This window comes from Xyrauchen texanus, chromosome 2 (genome assembly GCF_025860055.1).
Source record: "Xyrauchen texanus isolate HMW12.3.18 chromosome 2, RBS_HiC_50CHRs, whole genome shotgun sequence".
In the NCBI taxonomy this organism is placed as follows: Eukaryota; Metazoa; Chordata; class Actinopteri; order Cypriniformes; family Catostomidae; genus Xyrauchen; species Xyrauchen texanus.
The window spans coordinates 27,006,163-27,026,574 of NC_068277.1; the positions used below are offsets into that span (position 1 = coordinate 27,006,163).

General features: G+C 37.7%; 1 protein-coding gene across 1 annotated transcript in view; it reads right to left on the reverse strand.

Annotated features, from left to right (window-relative positions):
* The window catches only part of LOC127656979 (adhesion G-protein coupled receptor G5-like), a 32,155-nt gene continuing 11,743 nt past the window's right edge, over positions 1-20,412 (reverse strand). The window contains exons 2-14 of the mRNA XM_052145583.1: positions 14,345-14,430; positions 13,685-14,131; positions 12,459-12,507; positions 10,519-10,633; positions 10,238-10,369; positions 9,939-10,055; positions 5,151-5,193; positions 4,972-5,075; positions 2,649-2,767; positions 2,242-2,498; positions 1,953-2,052; positions 1,604-1,878; positions 1-1,075 (exon numbers count right to left, since the gene is read on the reverse strand). Of these exons, the coding sequence (XP_052001543.1) occupies positions 921-1,075; positions 1,604-1,878; positions 1,953-2,052; positions 2,242-2,498; positions 2,649-2,767; positions 4,972-5,075; positions 5,151-5,193; positions 9,939-10,055; positions 10,238-10,369; positions 10,519-10,633; positions 12,459-12,507; positions 13,685-14,131; positions 14,345-14,411 (1,980 nt within the window). The 5' untranslated portion in view covers positions 14,412-14,430 and the 3' untranslated portion in view covers positions 1-920. The remainder of the gene's footprint in view (positions 1,076-1,603; positions 1,879-1,952; positions 2,053-2,241; positions 2,499-2,648; positions 2,768-4,971; positions 5,076-5,150; positions 5,194-9,938; positions 10,056-10,237; positions 10,370-10,518; positions 10,634-12,458; positions 12,508-13,684; positions 14,132-14,344; positions 14,431-20,412) is intronic.

Sequence of the window (20,412 nt, forward strand, 5' to 3'; positions counted from 1 at the left end):
TTTATTGGAGATAAGTATTAATGTGAAGTTATTTTAATTGTTCCTAGTTATAAAACAAATTATAAAAAGGAAGAAACTACATTTCAAGCAGTCTCCAAAGTTAATATGTTAATATTAATATGAGTAACAGTTTCTTCTCATAAATGATTTCACAAAGGATAACACACCGGCCTCCAATAAAAGGTGTCCCAAGTAGGCTGGTTCAAGAAATACAACATGGTATTTTCAAACAGTGTATTTATATTACTTAAGCATACTGAAATACACACAGTCACATATACTTAAACAATAGACAAAAAAAGTCAAATATGATATCAGTCCACTTTATGTAAAACTCTGCTTCATTACAAAACTCCTCAGAATGAATAAAAGTGCCAATTAAGAAAGAACTGAACAAAATATACAGTTTGCCATTTACATTAAGTCTAAAAATACGATTGAGGAATGTGCTTCTGGCAATTTTCTTTGTGGCTATTGCACACTAAAAATGTGGGCTGAAAACGTACACAACCACTTAATCTCATATCAAACACATCACTATTTGTATGACCAAGACAAAAATAAATGTTTTTCATTCATCACTAAAAGCACTTCGATAAAAATCCTATTTGCATCTCACAATGAATTCAGCATTAGTTACACAGTAGTTTAAAAAATAAAGCTAAAGCGCAAGGCTCACTTGAAAATGAAAAACTATTACATACACATAAAAAAATATATATTTACAGAAATACTGCTTATGACAGGTAAAGCATTCATGCTGAATTACCTAATGTCCTGTGACTAAATATCAGTGCAATTTCATCTGAGCACCAATCACCATCCTGACCTGCAGGACGAGAGAGGATTTTTACAAATGCCCTCCTGGATAATCCTTTTAGAGTTTCTTTTCAAATTAGAGATGAAATTTTGCCATTTCATTAAAACACTGTTTTAGCATCACCATACTTTAAACTCTTTTCATAAGTATTTAGCATATGTTGTTTTGAAGATCCTGTACTGCTCCCTTCTGAACTGGACTTTTTCCCCTTTTTCATCCATTCAAGAGCATAGCAACGCAGCAAAAGAAAGAATCCTGTTGGGATACATGGGAATTTATTTAGTCTTTACTACAGGGCCCTCTGTAATACTTGATTGTGATCAATTGTGACATTCTACGGTCAGATGTTTTTGTATAACGACGACCAATAAAACTGTATTTTTGTATGTTTGACCATTGTTCCAGTCAAACTATTTCCCTAAATAACTGTTTCATGTCTCTCTGCATAGTTTCATTTCAAATATTTTTTTTTATCTCTTTTTTTTATTTATCAAGTAGCCATTTAATAAATAAAAAATAAACCCCTTCAGGCTTTCAAAAGTTTGGATCAACTTGTTGCAACAATGACAGGCTGACTGTTCATTAACAAACTGTATGGTTTCATCACTTTTTTGTTTTACAAACTGGAACCTTATGAGTTAAATGCTATCTTTCTAAAGCAAGCATGTAAGTATTACTAAAGGAATGGACAGAGCTTACACTGACACAATAGCCTAGCCAGTGTTTGACCTTGTGTATTTTCATGTCTTTGAATAGCAGTAGTATATTCACAAAAAACTTCACCTTGTAAGGAGTTTATAATACAGAAGAGGAAGAGGGTGGCCTCTGAGAGAGGGCCAAAGTCGAGGAAACTCAGGCCCCATGTTGTTCCAAACAGACAGGTGAGGCCCCAGATGCTGAGAAAAACCACATGATCTTTCTTCCACTCTGGTCGGTTCCATATCTCTTTCACAACAATGAAAAGCATGACTGCACCAGAGCTCACCACAATAGCCAGTAAGCCAATATTAATAATGTAATGAGCCAATCTGCTATTGTATGTGTCAAACATCCAGCACCTGGTGAGCAGATAAAAAATTATTTACATTTTTGAATACTGCAGGCATGGTTACATCTAAGGAGGTCTACTTACATATAGTAAGGTTTGGTGACATCATCACTTGGCACAATCTTCCTTTTGCCATAAATATCATCTATAGGGAGTAGTATACAGACTAGCAGAGTTGGGAGACCTGAAATTGGAAATGTAAAAATAAATTGAATTACTACACATTAATTAATTTGAATAATCTTACCAACCAAGATATAACACACCAAAAAAAATTTTTGTTACTTCAACACCCTTGAAGAGAACATCATTTAAACTTTAACATAGGAGTCTAACAAGTTCTTGGAACAGGACAATAAATGTTTGTACTCACCAAAGCCCCCCAAGTAAAAGACCCAAGGTGGGAGATTTGAGCTGAACACCTTGCGGACTAATAAGAATGTGTGAAACACTTCCATAGCCATCCAGCTGAGCGTGCTAAGTAGTGCATAATGCAAAAGAGCCCCCGTTATCTTACACACTGTGATGTTTTCCATATTTGCTATTGTACCGGTAAGGATGAAGAACAGACACAAAAGAAATATTGCCACCACCAGACCACGATGCACCAGTGAGGACTGATTTTTCTTCCTTTTTTGGAATGCAAAGAACCGCAAAAGAGAGGAGACAGACACAACCCATGAGGGACTGATTCTCAATACACTTCTTTTCCTGAAATAAGCATTGTTTTTTTCATGATATTATAAAGAATTCCATGTATGTCAATGAAGTCATGATTACCTCTGTTTATAGAGCCAGTAAAAGAGAACTAAGCAGCTCAATAACGAAACAGCGCAGCCCACAGCAGTAATGTATGTCAGAGCCTCTAGGTGGCGAACTGTAGCCCTCTGTTTCACTTGCTAAAGAGTTGGAGAAGGAGACAAAGTATATTTAATTTATTAAAGGGATAGTTCAACCAAAAATGAAAAGTCTCTCATCATTTGCTCACCCCCATGCCATCTCAGATGTGTATGACTTTCTTTCTTCTGCAGAACACAAACAAAGATTTTTAGAAGAATATTTAAGCTCTGTAGGTCCATACAATGCAGGTGAATGGTGACCAAAAGTTTTAAGCTCCAAAAAGAACATAAAGACAACATAAAGGTGGGGCTGTGCCATGATTCTGCACACCCGGCCCCTAATCAGGCTGATCAAGCCTAAGGAATAAAGGCGACTGGAGGCGGCAGTTCGACAGAGATATAGGTTCTCGCCTCCTCCTTTCTATTAAAATGTACTAAAAAAGGTAATTCATATGATTCCAGTGGTCTAATCCATGTATTCTTAAATTATCAAATTCATTTTGGGTAAGAAATGACCGTCTCGAGCCCCCCTTTATTTAAACTCCTTTTCACTGTACATCTTGCCATTGCAGTCTCTAGGCACAATCATGATTTCAAATTCGATTACACTTCCTAGTGCTTGATGCATGTGCAGTGTGCTAGGCGGTGCTATAAGAAGTGTAATCAAGCTTGAAATCATGATCGTCAGGGAGATCACTGAAGTCAAGATTTATAGTGAAATAGGAGTTCAATTTTGGTCTGTTCTCACCCAAAACTGATTGGACATGGATTAAACCACTGGAGTATTATGAATTACCTGTATGCTGCCTTTATGTGCTTTTTGGAGCCATCTTACCATTTACTTGCATTGTATGGACCTACAGATCTGAGATATTCTTCTAAAAATATTTGTTTGTGTTTTGCAGAAGAAACAAAGTAATTCACATCTGGGATGGCATAAAGGCGAGTAAACGATGAGAGAACTTTTATTTTTGCATGATCTATTCCTTTAAAAGGATCATGAAATTGAGAATTACATTTTCATGATATTTATATTTAGACATATAAGAGGTAATTGTACTATAAAAACATACTGTATGCTTCAGAACTCAAAACTTTCTCCCCAGTCTAAAAAGAGCATTTACTAAAATTAGCATTTTAGTCACCCTACTGAAACTTCTTGTTTTGAAATCTGTGTGTTCGTGAAGTCACAAGACATTACTCACTAACTGCATATTTAAACATCCCACAACATGCGTCATTGCACCCTTGGCCCCGCCCACTGGCATGCAGTTCAATAGAGCACTACAGACAGGCCTTGTGTGGCTAACTATTCCTGCACACCAAAGGGGATCCATCTGGACAATTTTGAATTCTTTTTGTATATAACATGTCTTACACAGACTATTTGACCACTGCCATGTATCTCGCCACTTTTAAAAGACGTTGAATCAAGTTATAACTCTGAAGAGAAGCCATTCTCTTTCATTTAGCTGCTAAGCCTCTTGTTGTTTTGAGCACAAAAGCATCATAGACAACTCCTTTCACACATCTGCACTATTTTTAATTGTTGGTGTATGTTAGCATATACTAGATGGACGACTTTGACCGTTTCTATGTGTTTCTGGCAATGTGCGCCTCAGTGCACCTATGTGTGAGTGTCATTTCACCGTGCTGTGGACTATGTGTGTGCATTTTTGTCAGCTCATGTCAGCAAGGATTGTTTGTGAACCAGTCACTATACGATTCAAGCTTTGCAAGTGAACTGATATTGAAGGAGGAGCGGTTAAAACACTTGAAACCGATCAAAACCGTATGTAAACTGTTTCATTTATGAATATTTAAAATGTCATTACTGTTTGATAGTTTATGGTGCTGAATGATGTCAGTTGTGCTTGAGATGAACAATTAAATATATTCAGATGCAATGTGTTGGATGTGTTATGTTAAAACCCTGAAATTTAGTTTTATAATTTTGAGGGGCTTGTTCAATCTATTCAGATTGAGATTCAATCAGGGCTATATTCAAGGGGCTACACGATGTTAGCCAATCATAACCGTGGGTGTTTACGTTTAAGTTTCAAGGAGGCGCTTAGGCCAGAGACAGGGTGAAAAATTATCATATGTTACTAACTTTTTTGTTTTGGTGCAAAGAAACTTTAATACAATTATCAGTGGACATCAGTTAAGATAATAAAATAATTAAAAAAATAGCATTTAATGGCCATCCCATTGACTTTCACTTGAAAGTATGTAATAATAATTATAATAAACTTTCGACTAACCACAAGAATAGCAAAGTATGTAAGGTGAGAACAATGGCACTCTGTCTCTGTTGCATTTATTTTAAAGGTTTCACAGCCCTCTGGACTCCACATCACTTCATTGTCTGCAGAAAAAGAAAACAACATTGAGTATCACATTAGCAGATGCAGGGAAATTTTGATACTTGAACTTGGCTCACCTTTTCTTGTATCCCATGAAACACATCTTGTAGAATGGTTAGCCTGTAAAATGAAATAGAAACATAATCTTATTAATACTTTTTATTGATTCAGACACATGAAACAGAAAAGAAAACATATATACACCAAATCAACTTTTCACCCCCATTATTCCCTTTCACTCAACAAATATCCCTGTGGTCCAACTTGAGAATACACACAAAACTTTATACATATACTGTATATATATATATATATATATATATATATATATATATATATATATATATATATATATATATATATATGTGTGTGTGTGTGTAAATAATACAAAAATTTAAAAAACACACACATTTAAAAGTAATCTCTCTCGACTTCCCCTCCTAGAGAGCCATCCCAAAAAAGCCAAATAGCTGCCCCCATTTTTTTATTAAGTTTCCCTGCCTTCTACATTATATTTCTTTGAATGCCACCACCCTGCCCAACTCTATGCACCATTCCTGAAATGAGGGCACTCCAGATGAAATTCATCCCCTAAAGACAACCTGCCTGCCGATCATAACACTGGCTAGGACCCAGTTTTATAGGTATTTATATTATTGACCGTCCCATCGCCTAAAATACAGAGTCTGGGGTCAAATGAAATTTGAGTGTCCAATACGTCACATCTAAAACTCTGAACCCTCAACCAAAAATCTTGGATCTTAACAAACCACCACCACCACCACCACCAAAAAAAAAAAAAAATCTTCTGATTGGCAGACCCAGCAGGTGGGTGTGACTTTAAGACCAAGTCTATACAATCTAGAGGGGGTCCAATAGAATTGATGTAAAATTGCATAAGGCGCACTCTTGCATCTCTAAATTTAGACTTGACAATTTTTAGAAGCCTGGCCCACACTCCCTTCTCCAATGCCAAGTTTAAATCTTACTTCCATAATCTCTTGAGAGAAGTTAAAGCTCCATCCCCAGACTCTGAATTAGCAGGGAGTAATACACTGATGCCTCATGGCCTTTTCCAAAAGCAGTAATCACCACTTCCAGAGTATCTGCCGCTTTAGGGGGGTGTAAGCTACACCCAAAATAGTACAAAGCAGGTGGCACAACTGAAAATACCTAAAGAATTGAGACGTTGGGATCCCAAAATGTTGACCAATATTTTCAAAGGATCTCAACACCCACTCTCATGTAAGTCGCCGAGCATATTAACCTTCCTCACAATTCACTCTTTCCAGCAGAAAGGGGACTAATTAATACATAATTTGGGGTTCAGCCATATGCTCAAAGAAACATTTAGATAAATGTCTGAATTAAACACTTTGGACACGTTTGTCCATGCTAAGTGCAAATGTGAGAAAACCGGTGTAACTTAACTTCTCCGGTTAGTTTGATAAAAGCTTAGTAATGACGAAATAGGGGCAATAACTTCCTGCTCAATAAAAAAACAGGGAGGGGCTCTCTCAGGTGGAAGCGACCAATGGGCCAAATGTCTGAGACCAAATGCATAATAATAAAACAAAATCTTGGGTAGGCCTAGCCTACCTTTGTCAATCGGCCGTTGCAATTTACTCAAATGTAATCTGGGACGTTGTTCATTCCAAATGAAGGACTTCGCTAAACTATCAAATTGCTTGAAATAAGAGAGGGGGACATCTACACTGAGAGATTGTAGCAGGCAGTTGAATTTTGGAATACTATTCATTTTAATAACATTATCCTTCCCGATAATAGATAAATGTAATGAAGACCTAAATGTAATGAAGAACTAAAACAGGAGAACATCGAAGGTACATGGAAACTGGATGAACACGACAAGACAGGCAAGGCAGGCAAGACAACAAGATCCGGGCATCTACAAACATCAGAACAGTGGGAACATAAACATTCAATGAACGACAAGAAGTGGAGAACAAACAGGGTTTATATACACAGACACAGGATAATTACAAACGACAGACAGGTGCGAACAATGACACAATGTTGAGGACCGGGAACCATGGTGACGGTGACATGAAAAACACGGGGCAGACAACCAGGGAATCGTGACAGAGTGTTGGGGACCGGGGACCATGGTGACGGTGACATGGAAAACAAGGGGCAGACAACCAGGGAATCGTGACATCGCCTCTGACCACATGATATTGATGGAAAGCCTAAAGATCAAGATAGAATTCTTTAAAAGCATTATTAATATCAATGGCAGAGGTAAATATTTCACCACCAGCAGATTTCACTGAGAGAATGGTAAAAAAAGACTCTCTCTGTTTTATATATCTAGCCAGAAGTTTTCCTGCTTTGTCCCCAGACTCAAAGTATGTCTTGCCCTGAATAGTCAAAAATCCACCTTCCTTGTATTTCAATCGAGTCAATTCTCTGAGGCCATAAGATTAACTTTTAATATTCCCTTCCAATTCCACAAGTTCTTGTGTTATTGGAGTTTTTGGTGAATGATTTGTATGATTTGGCCACTAAGAACCACCTTAAGTGCCTCCCAATCCAAGCCCACAGAGAATACTGAGGACCAGTTGGTCTCCATATAGACATTGATTTCAGCCTTTAGCATTTGTTGGAATTCAGGATTTGCAAAAGGGATTCATTAACGTGCCAACTATATGATTTCTTTTTCCCGTATGTGGGAACACCTCTAAACACACCAGGGCGTGATCTGAGACTAAAATGTTTCCTTTTGAGCAATCAACAACAGATGAAATGAGGGGCTTATATATAAAAAAAATATCTATTCTGGAGTAAATATTATGGACTGAAGAAAAAAAATGTATAGTCCCAACCAGAAGGTTCAAAAGTCTCCAAATATCTGTAAGACCATGGGGGCTTTAAGCTAATACAGAAAGTGCTTTTCCAACAAAAAATAAATAATGAAAATAAACATTCAGAATTCAACATTTATGTTGAACATAGGCCTAGCTTACTGAAAAAAAGCATCTACATTCACATGCAAATAACAACTTACACTCTGACACTTTCCTTTCACCTTAAGAATACTGTGTGTGTGTGTGTGTGTGTGGCGTGTATTTGTACCAAATGTCCCCATAAGGATAGTAAAACCCGAAATTTTTGACCTTGTGGGGACATTTTGTCTGTCCCCATGAGGAAAACAGCTTAGAAATCATACTAAATTATGTTTTTTGATAATGTCAAAATGCAGAATGTTTTCTGTGAGGGTTAGGTTTAGGGGATAGAATATAAAGTTTGTACAGTATAAAAACCATTATGTCTATGGAAAGTCCCCATAAAACATGGAAACACAACATGTGTTTGTGTGTGTGTGTGTGTCATTCAAGACAAAATACAGTGCATTGCCATGGTGCTAGAATGGAAGGCCATCTCCATTTTGCAAAGACGACATATCACGGAATTGTTTCCTTTTAAATTAAAGAATTCCCATTCTTTAGAGCAACGAGTGCGTGCCGCCTTGCACTTCTGATAGTCTGAGGAGCCACTCGTGTTGCTACTACGCTCCGGCGCCGCCATCTTTGTTTTGGGTCTGACGAATCGACGCGCATATTTTGCGTCGACGTATTTTTTGCGTCGACGTCGTCGATGACGTCCCAGCCCTAGCCCTAAAGGTGTAAAATTCTATAAAATAAACTCTAGCCACTAGGCGGAACAAACACAAAAAGAACGTGCAGATTAATCAGATAGTCAAATGAATGTTCAGAGAGCCGGTCTATTCTGCTGTAACATGAGTGCAAGCAAATGATTACTCACTCCAATGACTTGGAGAAATACTCCACAAAATAAACTCCAGCCGAAAGGCAGACAAAGCACAAAGAGCATGTAGATTCATCCACAAAACCATCCTGAAAGTGTGCTGCTCTACAAAATAAACTCCAGCCGCTAGGCGGAACCAGCACAAAAAGAGAGTGCAGAATCTTAGGTAACTTACTCTCTCCATTGACTTTATGAAGAAAATTGCTTGCTGTTATTCCGCTGGCTAGTTTTCCATGTCCTCCAACTTCTCCCAGACATGCTCCAAATCCACCTTGGTTGCTAGCAGATTAGCAGATAATTCCCTCTCTGATGACTCCAGATAATCGATCCGTTTCTAAACATCCCCCACTCATGTAACCATAGCAGTGATTGATCGACGTATCAAGATCCTCCAAGTCAGCAACGACCTTCATCAATCAGCATTGCCGACATGTTCAACATCTCTCACTGCATTTCCCAACATCTCTCTGACCAAATCGACTCCCGGGCCCCCGGCCTGCTCAGGGTTGTCAGCCTGAGCACATAAGTGTCTTTTAATGTCTCCAGACCCTGAGAATGTTTAATTCTTTGACATATTGTCAACCTAGAACAGTTATGGAACAGAGTGTATCGAATCTCACCGTTTATGTCATAAAAAGTATTAAAACTAGCTAAGTGCGCAGAGCTCGCCATTCAAAAGTCCAATCCTCACATGGCATCCATCCGGGTGCCTTGAAACATCATCAACCATCTATTCTAGCCCATATGCTTTATAGGGAATACATATTCATTCATAGTCACAGTAGCTCAAAGTGGCTCTGCGCATAGAATAGGAGATTGTCATAGTGAGTAAGTTCTACTTTCATCCAACAAGCATATCGGGCTCTTGCAATATAAAAGTTCGCAACTACAATTTCAGTAATATCAAGTTGACCAGGCTTCATCACATCAGCCCTTTGATATGATGTTCCCTGTTTAAAAATGGGAGGTATGCATCTAGACTGCTTTGTAGAAAATTATGTGTGAGATTCAGTTGTGTGATTCTGCACATGCTAAACATATGTATAACACAAAGAAACATGTTCAGACAGACTTACTGGCAAGGTAGAGTGATGGAACCTGATTCTGACAGGTTCTGGGAGGTTGGTGATTATCTCGTTCTCCACAGAGATTCCAACTACGTCATCCAAAATGGTTAAATCAGATGATTCCCTCTGCACAACACAAATAATCTTTGTCACTGTGCACACATGTTCGTTTGTGAACTCTAAGTATGTATAAGTGTGTGTGTGTGTGTGTGTACAGTACTGTATATATTGTAATTATACTGTATGTGTATGTGTGTGTTGATTAATTAATGCTGATAATTTATTTTACACTTATTTAAGTATTTTACCTGAAATCTTTTCAGTGATGCACTGTTCCTGTAGTATGTACAAACCACTTTGGATTTTTTCCTTGATGCTGATTTCAGGCAGGAGGGAAGATAAACTGATGGTATTGTGTTTGCTGGTACACTTCGGGGGGCCTGAAATGTAACACATGCATTGAATCACAAGATGAAATGGAGCATGATAAGCTGACACATGTTTAATGATTACAATGACATTCTTGTGACTCAAAGGTTGCATGTCTATATTTTAACTTTCTGCTTCCAAAAAATACAAATGGATTTACAGGCAGAGTAAAACTGTGTCCAGTGAAGCCCTCTTCCATTTCGATGACAGTGCTCTGGGCACAAGGTAGATTCACAAGACCTTTTGCATTAGATTTCATCACCACTTCCTCTATCCTAAAAAACACACACAAACATTTATATTTAGACAGGATCACACAATAACAGATGTATAACAAATGTAACATCCAGTGTTGCAACACATATTATAGTGATTTTCTTGTGAATGGAGCAAAAACTGATTAAAAACAAAAGCAATAACAACTATTACAGTTTTGTTTATTCCAGTTCATTGTTTTTGTGCATGATTAAGAACTTTTCAAATTCACCAACTTAAACTACAGTAAATAGGCTACACAAATTACACTAATGCCACAATGCCACCACCTATTTTCAGTTGGAGGTTAGGACTGAAACGATTAGTCGACGTTATCGACAACGTTGAAAATAAAGATAACTACAGACTGCGAAACTGGCATTTCTCTGTGCGGTCAGCGCCTCTTCTATGAGTTGCACAAAGTGTCTCGATCTAAGAGGGAGAGATTGAAACTGCACCCGGTTGATGCACTCTGTTGAGGGGATGCTTGTCCCTCGAGCGCACACTTAATGCAGCTAGATTATAACACTTGCGACTTATTGAATCAGATAATATGTCACTGTGTGTTTCTTATCATGAAGAAAATTGGCAATACTTAGCTTTATTAATAAGAGAGAGTTTGTTTTGTTGTGAGTTAAAGATGGATTGAAGTGAACAAAAAGGTGAGAGGGTTATCTTCACCCCATTATACACTGCAACAAAATACGTTTTTTATTTGTTTTTGTTTTGGCTTGTTTTCCCAAAATAATATCTAAAACTCATTTAAGACAACATTTTCATTAGCAGCTATACTGCATGAGAAAGAATCGTTATCTGAGAATGTTTAATATAATATTACAAATACAAAAATGGAAAAATATCTAAAAATCCTTTAAAAAAGAATAATTCACCTGAGAAGCAGCATATAAGATATTTAGACTTGCTTTAAGAGAATCTTAAATGTAGGAGCCATATTTCTGATTAGTATTATTTAAAAGTATTATTATAATTATTTGTGTTCTTTAGACATGTAATGTTGTTTACTTCTTTAGTCTATACAACTTTAAGATTCTCTTAAAGCAAGTCTAAATATCTTATATGTTGCTTCTCAAGTAAATGGATCCTGTTTTAAGGATTTTTAGACTATTTTAAATGGAAAACAAGACAAAACACTTGATAAAAATAGGATTTTTTTGCAGTGAATTTCTTTACTAAATTAAACTTATTAAAAAGTATTTTTTTCCCTTTAATTCAGTGAATGTCATTTAGAGGTATTTTCAAAAGATGATTTTGTCCTCTTTATTGCTAGTAAGCATGTTTAATACAACCTTTTATGTCGGCACAAGCTGAATAATCAGCTAATGATTAATCATTGCAATAATCGCAAATAGTCTATTAATCGTTATAATAATCGTTAAATTAATCTATTATCAAAATAATAATAACCACACAACATGCATCCACCCAATCTACGTCATATACATAAGCATGCATTAGAGGATTCTCAAACATTTCATAAGATGGCTCATCATGCTAAATGAGCATGCATGATAAATGGCATGTTTACATAATAAATTAAATGTTTATTATGTAATCAAAGCATCAAAAATCCAATGACGCACTTGATTGTAATTTACATGGATTAAAAATGACTGTGTAAATTAGAAAGCAACTACATTCATAATGGGTTCAGCTTCCTGTTTGCAGCTCTGTTTTTCACTACAGCATGTTATGATTACACTCTGACAAGTATGCTTAGAATCACCTTTAGCAAACAAGAGCTTGACAACACATCACTTCTTTACACTCGTCTAGAGTAATAGTGAAACTACCACACTAATACTAAATACAAAATGATTTGCTCACATGTCTTTTCCCTTGACCTTCTGGCTTGCCTCATCGCAGAACTTCTTCTCTGCAAGTAGAACAATAGATTTGATCAACAGTAAGTAAGAAGTGCTGAACTAAATGCGAGCTCAATCTGTATCAATAAGGAACTTGCTCTTATGCTATCTTTGTTTGCAAAAAAAAACAAACAAACAAAACAATAAGATGACAAATATTAAAGGAAGTTCACCCACAAATTAAAAAGTGGCCATTATTTATTCACATGCTATTCCAAATCTGCTATTCAAAAAAGTATCAGAGAAGTATTCCATATGATTCAGGTGCTACACTGTAAAAATAATTAGTCAGATACCCTAAAAAATGTGCTTCATCTGGCAACGTCTAAATGAAATGGTTTCATTCAAGCCACAAATTGTATTTAACCTGTTGATGTGCATGCAGAACTGATGTCAATTTGCTTAAATTAGTTCACATTTACTATACAGTCTAGACAGAAATAAGTTAATAATTTGTTCTAATAAAAAGTTGTAATTTATCAACATTATGAACCATTTTAAACAGCACACTATATAGTAAATGTGAACTCATTTAAGCAAAGTAATGTCAGGACCATAGGTGGGGTCAATGAGCATCAACAGGTTTTAATATGATTAAATCAATTTGACAAATTAGGTTACACTAACTAAAGTATTTTTTATGGGATAGTTCAAGTAGAAATAGATATTTGAGGTAATAATTGCAGGTTACCACCTTTACAGTGTATATTCTAAGTGTTCTGAAGCCAGACAATAATAGCTTTTAGTAAGGAACAGACCTAAATATATGAAGTTATTCACTTGTCATTTTCCTTCTTGCTGCAGTTTAATTATGACACATGAATTATGACATCAGAGAAGTCAAACCTGATGTGATACATCTAAAGATGGCATGTTTGAAAAGTGTGCATGAGTGTGAATGAGATTTTGTTTGATCTGACAAAGGGGAACATTTTCACAAAATAATTACTAAAATCAGGTCTGTTCCTGACACAAAGCTGTTGTAGGACTACTGAAGTTTTAATATACAACTTTTATGATAATTTTATGGTGTTTGTGTCCATTTTGGAGCTTGACAGCTGTGGTCAGAACTGTTGTTGTTTCGAGAAGACATTCTTAAAAATTATACTTTAGAATTATAAAATGGTGAGTAAATACTGACAGAATTTAAATTCTATTTGATATAAGATAATAGGAAATAGTTCTTACTGCAGTTGATTGAAGCCCCATGATATACATATTCTTCCATGATATTGTGCTGGATGATATCACCTTTGATGCTGCCATTTACAATACCATACAGACTGGCATTTTTCTGGTACCCTAGTGAGAGGTCAGTGCAGCAGTTTTTGTGAAGGCCACTTGAGTCACACAGAGTATGGTTCTTTCCATTCACCTCCACTTTCAGCAGGTCCAAGAGTGGCTCCCAGAATACACAGAAATTACTTTGATTCTTTTGAGGGCTCGAATCTAGAAGAATGGATCCAGACTGTGTGCACTTTGCGGTTATACTGCCCCGAATAGAGAGCGTGTTATTTATTGCTGAAATCGTGATTTCCTTACAGCCTATTGTCAAATTATATTTCAGATTTCGGGATACATTGCCATGGCGCCATGTTCCACATGTCTGAAAGTCACTGTCATTCTCTGTTGCTACTACATGGAAAAGCAAAAAAAAAAAAAAACATTAATCAATATGGTAAAACATGTTTGATGTTAAGCTGCAAACTTAATAAATTTAAGATTTATCAGACTTATCAATTACTTAAAAACTTAATTAATTACAGAAGACAGTAACAGCAATCAATCTATCATCAATAAGCAACTATCTTATAATTTTGCTTCTTAAGTGATAACACACTTATTTACCTTGATCCAAAATGAACAGGAGACAGAGGATCATCAACATTCTTACAGTCTTTGTATTCTGCTTCATTATAGCTTAAAGATGGTGCCTGAAAAGCAAAAGAGAGAACTCAGTAAAGAGAAGGAAAAACTGCTCTATTCCTATATGAGTATGAAATCATGTTTTCATAATAATGATGCATTATCTGTAAAAACAACACTCCTCACAAATTCACAATTTTTTAAATAAAGAGGCTATCACAGTCACACATCTAGTCACACATCTATTCCTGGACTCTTATCAATAATAAGACATGCATGCCATCTCTTATTCATGAGAACAGACTTTCTTCTCCAAAAAAGACTCTATTGTAATCATACACATACACACATTCTGTGCAGCCAGCAGATAACTATATGATGCCATATTAATGCCACAATATTTTCTTTGTTTTGTTCACTTGTAGTAATACATGATTCCTAAAACACATGAAATTAAATAAATCATATATTGTCAGTCTCAATGTACTTGCTGACTCAGATATTAAATGGGATGTGTTCTGGCCTGAGTCAGCTCTGGAAGATTGACACACAAAACAGATCACTGTTGGCTCCTGCAAATTACTGAAGTGGAAGTGAAAAGCTAATGTTTCTTTGGTGAGAGGCTATGCAGACACAAGAAAGTCATGACAGCTCAGATAAAAAAAAACAAAAAACACTTTTGGGTAAACATGCAAGAAGCGCTTCCTCTAATGTAAAATATCTAGATGCACTTGAGCCCCCCTAAATCATAAGGAGGCAGATGGAGGGCTTAACAAAGAGACCATGGTAGGTAAACAAGAATAATTTCACAAATATATCCTTAATGCAGGTAAAACCCTATTCACACCAAATTTGTGGGAACTGCAGACGAAAGAACTATTCACACCAAGGCCGAAGCGAATAAAGTGAAAAACTATTTCACCACTGTACCGTAGACGGTGCTGATCTACAAACATTAATTCTGGTGCATGAATCTTTAAGCGATGTACAGTTTCTCCTGGCTCAGCAAATTATCTCTAATGTGATCACACCCACGAGCAGAGCGTGCTATTCATAAGGTAATGTGCTGAGACAATCAATGCAAATGGTGAACTCCCCCGACTGTGCCTTAAAAACATCAAGTTAATTCACTTTCTGCGCGTTTGAAAGATAGCACGATACACAGGCGAGGAAACGCCTGGATAGTGATGAAGAGTTAACATTTTCCTCAGAAGAAGAGCAGGACTCCAATGAACGTTTGCATTTTGAAGAGAGATTTGATCCAGCCGAGGATACAATTTCGGATGTGTTGAGTAATTTAGTTTTACTTACATATTAGTTGACATGCTATTTTATATAAACATCTACATATTTTACTAGTGGGACTTGCCAGCCAGGATTCAGATTATTTAAATTTAAAATATGTCCTAATAAGCAGGTTTTAGTGACATTTAAATGCTGTTTCGGCTAAAGCAGGCATTTAAATTGTATGCAGTATGATATAAATATGATATGAAATATGATATAAAAATAATATGAATGTTTAGATTATATTTTAACTAGTGTTTATGCTGCCTCATTATCATCAACAAAACTAGATTTTAATCATTACGTCTCCTCACATTCATTCTCTTTCTGTCACATTCCTCATTGATAGTCCCTGGGAAGGGGTCTTGGTCTCCTCGCATATGACCTTTCTAACACTAAAAGTGTCTTACAAAAGTTAAATTACTATATTGTTTTGTATGAATGAGTGATCAGGATGGTTTTCACATAATTTTTTAGCAAAAACTCTAGGCTGCAAAATTCAGTTCTCAAAAGGCTTATGGACAAATGTTTAGTACGTGTTATATGGCCTTATTTCAATGACTTACATTTTTTTTTTTTTTTCAAAAACCATGCATAAACGTTATTTTCTCAAAAATACAAACATGTACACACTTGTTGCTCACATATTATTGTAGCCCAGTTTGTGCTGAATACAGTGTTATCAGACACCAGTCATTAATAGTTTATTAAGCAACTGAAAAAAGCACAAATGTCAAGGCATGTCAAAACTTCTCCAGGGCCCAAAACACACTCAGACCACAGAGGGTTAAGGCTAATTTTGTGTAAAGGATAGCAGAAATGCTTGACGAATTATATGGGCTTTTTATTATTTCTCAAGAAGAGGATAATCTGCTGGTGAAGGAATCGAAACACTGCTGATATTAAGACATAAAAAACTCAAACTCACTGAAAATATGAGCAATTCATCTGGAAAATAATCAAACCATCCTATCTGCAAGATCTCTGTTCTCTAAGAGGTATGATTATTCTTTAAATTTTTTACAAATATATATTTCGAGGTGTTGTTTTAATAGGCCCTATTTAAAATATGTTATTGTTTTAACTTTATTCACTTTTGCACACATTCTGGCCAACTTTGTTTTTCAGTGATTTGGTTGATCTAAATAAACGTTTTAGAAATTCCTTTCTCATTAAAACCATCACCACTAATAATAATGATGATAGTAGTCGACCCCACTAATCTACAAGTCAAATGTTGAATGCCTAGTCTAAGTCGACCATCCTGGCACCTCCCTATCCCAAAATCCAACCATAAGCCTAACCGTCAATGGAGAAAAATATAATTCTAAATTTGATGTAAACAAGATCCTATCAATTCAGAAGACTTGGATTAAACCACTCGAGTTGCATGGATTACTTTTATGTTGCCGTTTTATGTCCTTTTTGGAGCTTGACATTTTTGGACCCCATTGACTTACAAATTATGGATAAAAACAAATCATACATCCTTCAAAATATCTTTGTGTTCGGCAGAAGAAAGAAAGTCATACAAATTTCAGGCAGCATTAGGGTCGTTTTGGGTGCACTACACCTTTAAAGGGCAACTGTAAAACTTGAAAAATATTCAGTGCTATTACAGTTAAACTAATCCAATAAGAACAATAAAAAATAATAAATACTGCATTTAAACCGCATTTGTTTTTTTTAAATGTGACAAAACTTCTAAATAGAACAATAACAGACCACACTATTGACAACCATATTGAGAGTGCCCAGTTCTGCTGTGCTGCAGTGTTTGACAAGGGTGCGCCTGTGCCAGCGCCCTTTTTGGCCCTCTCTCTCTCTGTCATTGTTCAGCTATGTAGAATCCCAGCAGTAAAAGAATGTCCTTTTTCTCCTCACATAGCACCAGTATTGAAGGGATGCTGGTAAAGCCTTGCCATGTTTTGTTGTACCCCTCCCCCCATGCATTAAAAACAAACATCAGTTTTTCTCACATTACCTTCACATTATGTATAGCCTAGCGCTTCCTCTTTTAGATATACTGACTCCATGACCTAAAAAATTTAACAACTTCAAATGCTTATGTGTCTACATTGCAATTCACTCTCTGTGCTATCTGAATTTCCTCCCACTGATACAATCTCATGTTTTGAATTACTATTTTATCCACTATGCAACCAGTCTCAGAAGACACATCCCATGCAACCTAACTCTGAGTTGTGGCAGAATTTCCTTGGCTGCTGTTGTGTCTACAAAGCTAACAACCTGCGCAGAACAAGAATGTGAACTTTGAGATGAACAAGGTCAAGCTATTGTGCTTTTGCTTCCTGACATCATTGCCAGACAAAAAAAAAGAGAGAAAAAAAAAGAGAGGCTATTCAGTCCCTTTCATTCTGAGCTGAAATGACAAGTAGCAGGGGTTGAGGGCAAAGGCCTTTCAACCATTTAGTGGCAGCCACACTACAGCTATTAATAGTGCTTTAGAGCGAACAGACTGGTAGTTTTTCCGTTGTGTAGAAGATCAACCACTGTGATGCAGACAGGAAAATGTCTTGGTTACGTACGTAACCTTAGTTCCCTGAGACGATGAGAACGAGACAATGCATTTATTTACACATATGGGGATTGCCTTCTTATAAGACGTTGTTGAAACCTCTCTACTATAACACCAATATTCTAATATTGGCTATGGTGTTTGTGCCATGTCTGTTTTGGCACAAAACTGTCCGCTATAAAAACAGCTGCACAAACACCATTTCCTCAGAATTTCTGACTGAAAACAAGGAGCGCATCGTTCGCACCTCAAGAACTCTGAGTCTTGTAGTGTGGCTAGCATTTGCAATGTCTCGTTCACTTCATCTCAGGGAAACGAGGTTACATACTTAATTGAGACGTTCCCTTACGACTCAGTACATTTGACATTGTGTTTATTAACGCATATGGGGAACAGAATCCCATCACACCGCACTACATGACATAACCTCCCAGAAAGGAAGCATGATGCCGCAGTCTTGTAGGACGGCGACCGACAAAAGTATGATGCAGTGAGTGACCCTCATGTTGGCCCAGGAGGGGAGCACTCAGGATGAATATATGAACTAAAGTCAGATAGTATGAATAAACTTCTTCATGAACCCAGTCAGGAAGGGAGTTTATTTATAATGTAAGTGCTTATGACTATATTACAACAGCCTAATGCAGGTGGTTGTGTAAAAGTTGGGGAGCTCATCCTAAAAGGGAGGAGCATAAGTATATATATTTGGCCAATGGATAGCAAGCACTCTAAACAGAGAGGACTTGTGAAGAGAGAGACATTATGTCTAGGTTGTAAAACCTTGCAAATGTGTTTTGAGAGGACCATCCTGCTGCAAAACATTTGTCCGGTAAGGACACACCATTCATCCATGACCATGAGGAGGCCATGTCTCTAGTTGAGTGTGCTTTAACACCAACTGGGCATGTCTTACCCTGATACTCATAAGCCAGTGCAATTGTGATTGTGATTGTTAGATGCAGACCTTTTTATTTACCATGGGAATTCACCACTGTAATCATAACCAGAGTTTACATTCCCCCCAGCGCTAACGCTAAGGAAGCGCTCTGTGAACTGTATGGGGCTTTGAGTGAACTGCAGAACGCTCACCCTGACGGACTGTTTATTGTCGCTGGAGATTTCAACCATGCGAATCTCAAGACAATGCTCCCTAAATTCCATCAGTATGTGGACTTTGCAACGAGAGGGGCGAACGCACTTGATCTTGTTTACACAAACATCCCAGGTGCGTACCGGGCGGAGCCCTGCCCCCACCTCGGCTACTCAGACCACATCTCTGTTATGCTAATTCCAGCATACAGACCGCTCGTCAGACACACAAAACCGCTTCAGAAGCGCCGTGGATGACTGCAGAGGTGCGCGCGCTACTGACGACCCAAGACTCCGCCTTCAGGAGCAGGCGACAAGGCAGCCCTAAGGACAGCGAGGGCCAAACTGTCCCGGGCCATCAGAGAGGCAAAGTGAGCACACGCCCAGAGAATCCACAGTCACTTCCAGGACAGCGGTGACACGCTGTGCATGTGACAGGGCATCCAGGCCATCACCAACTACAGGACAACATCAGTTGCCTGTGACAAAGATGCCTCCCTTCCAGATGCGTTGAACGACTTCTACACTCGGTTTGAAGTGCAGAACGACGTGGTGGCGAGGAAGACCACCCCTCCTCCCAATGACCAGGTGCTCTGTCTTACCACGGCTGATGTGAGTCAACCCACGGAAGGCTGCAGGACCAGACAACATTCCTGGCAGAGTGCTCAGAGGATGTGCAGACCAGCTGGTAGATGTTCTTACCGACATCTTCAACATCTCTCTGAGCAGTGCCGTTGTTCCAACGTGCTTCAAGGCCACCACCATTGTCCCCATGCTAAAGAAGTCTTCATTGTCCTGCCTCAACGACTACCGTCCCGTCGCACTCACACCCATCATCATGAAGTGCTTCGAGAGGCTCGTCATGAGGCACATTAAGACCCAGCTGCCCCCCTCACTAGACCCACTGCAGTTTGCGTATCGTCCAAACCGTCAACAGACGATGCCATCGCCACCACCCTCCATCTGGCCCTCACCTACCTAGATAAAAAGGACTCATATGTTCGAATGCTGTTCATAGACTTCAGCTCCTGATTGGAAAGCTGAACCTGCTGGGCCTGGACGCCTCCCTCTGCAACTGGATCCTGGACTTCCTGACTGGGAGACCTCAGTCAGTCCGGATCGGGAACAGCATCTC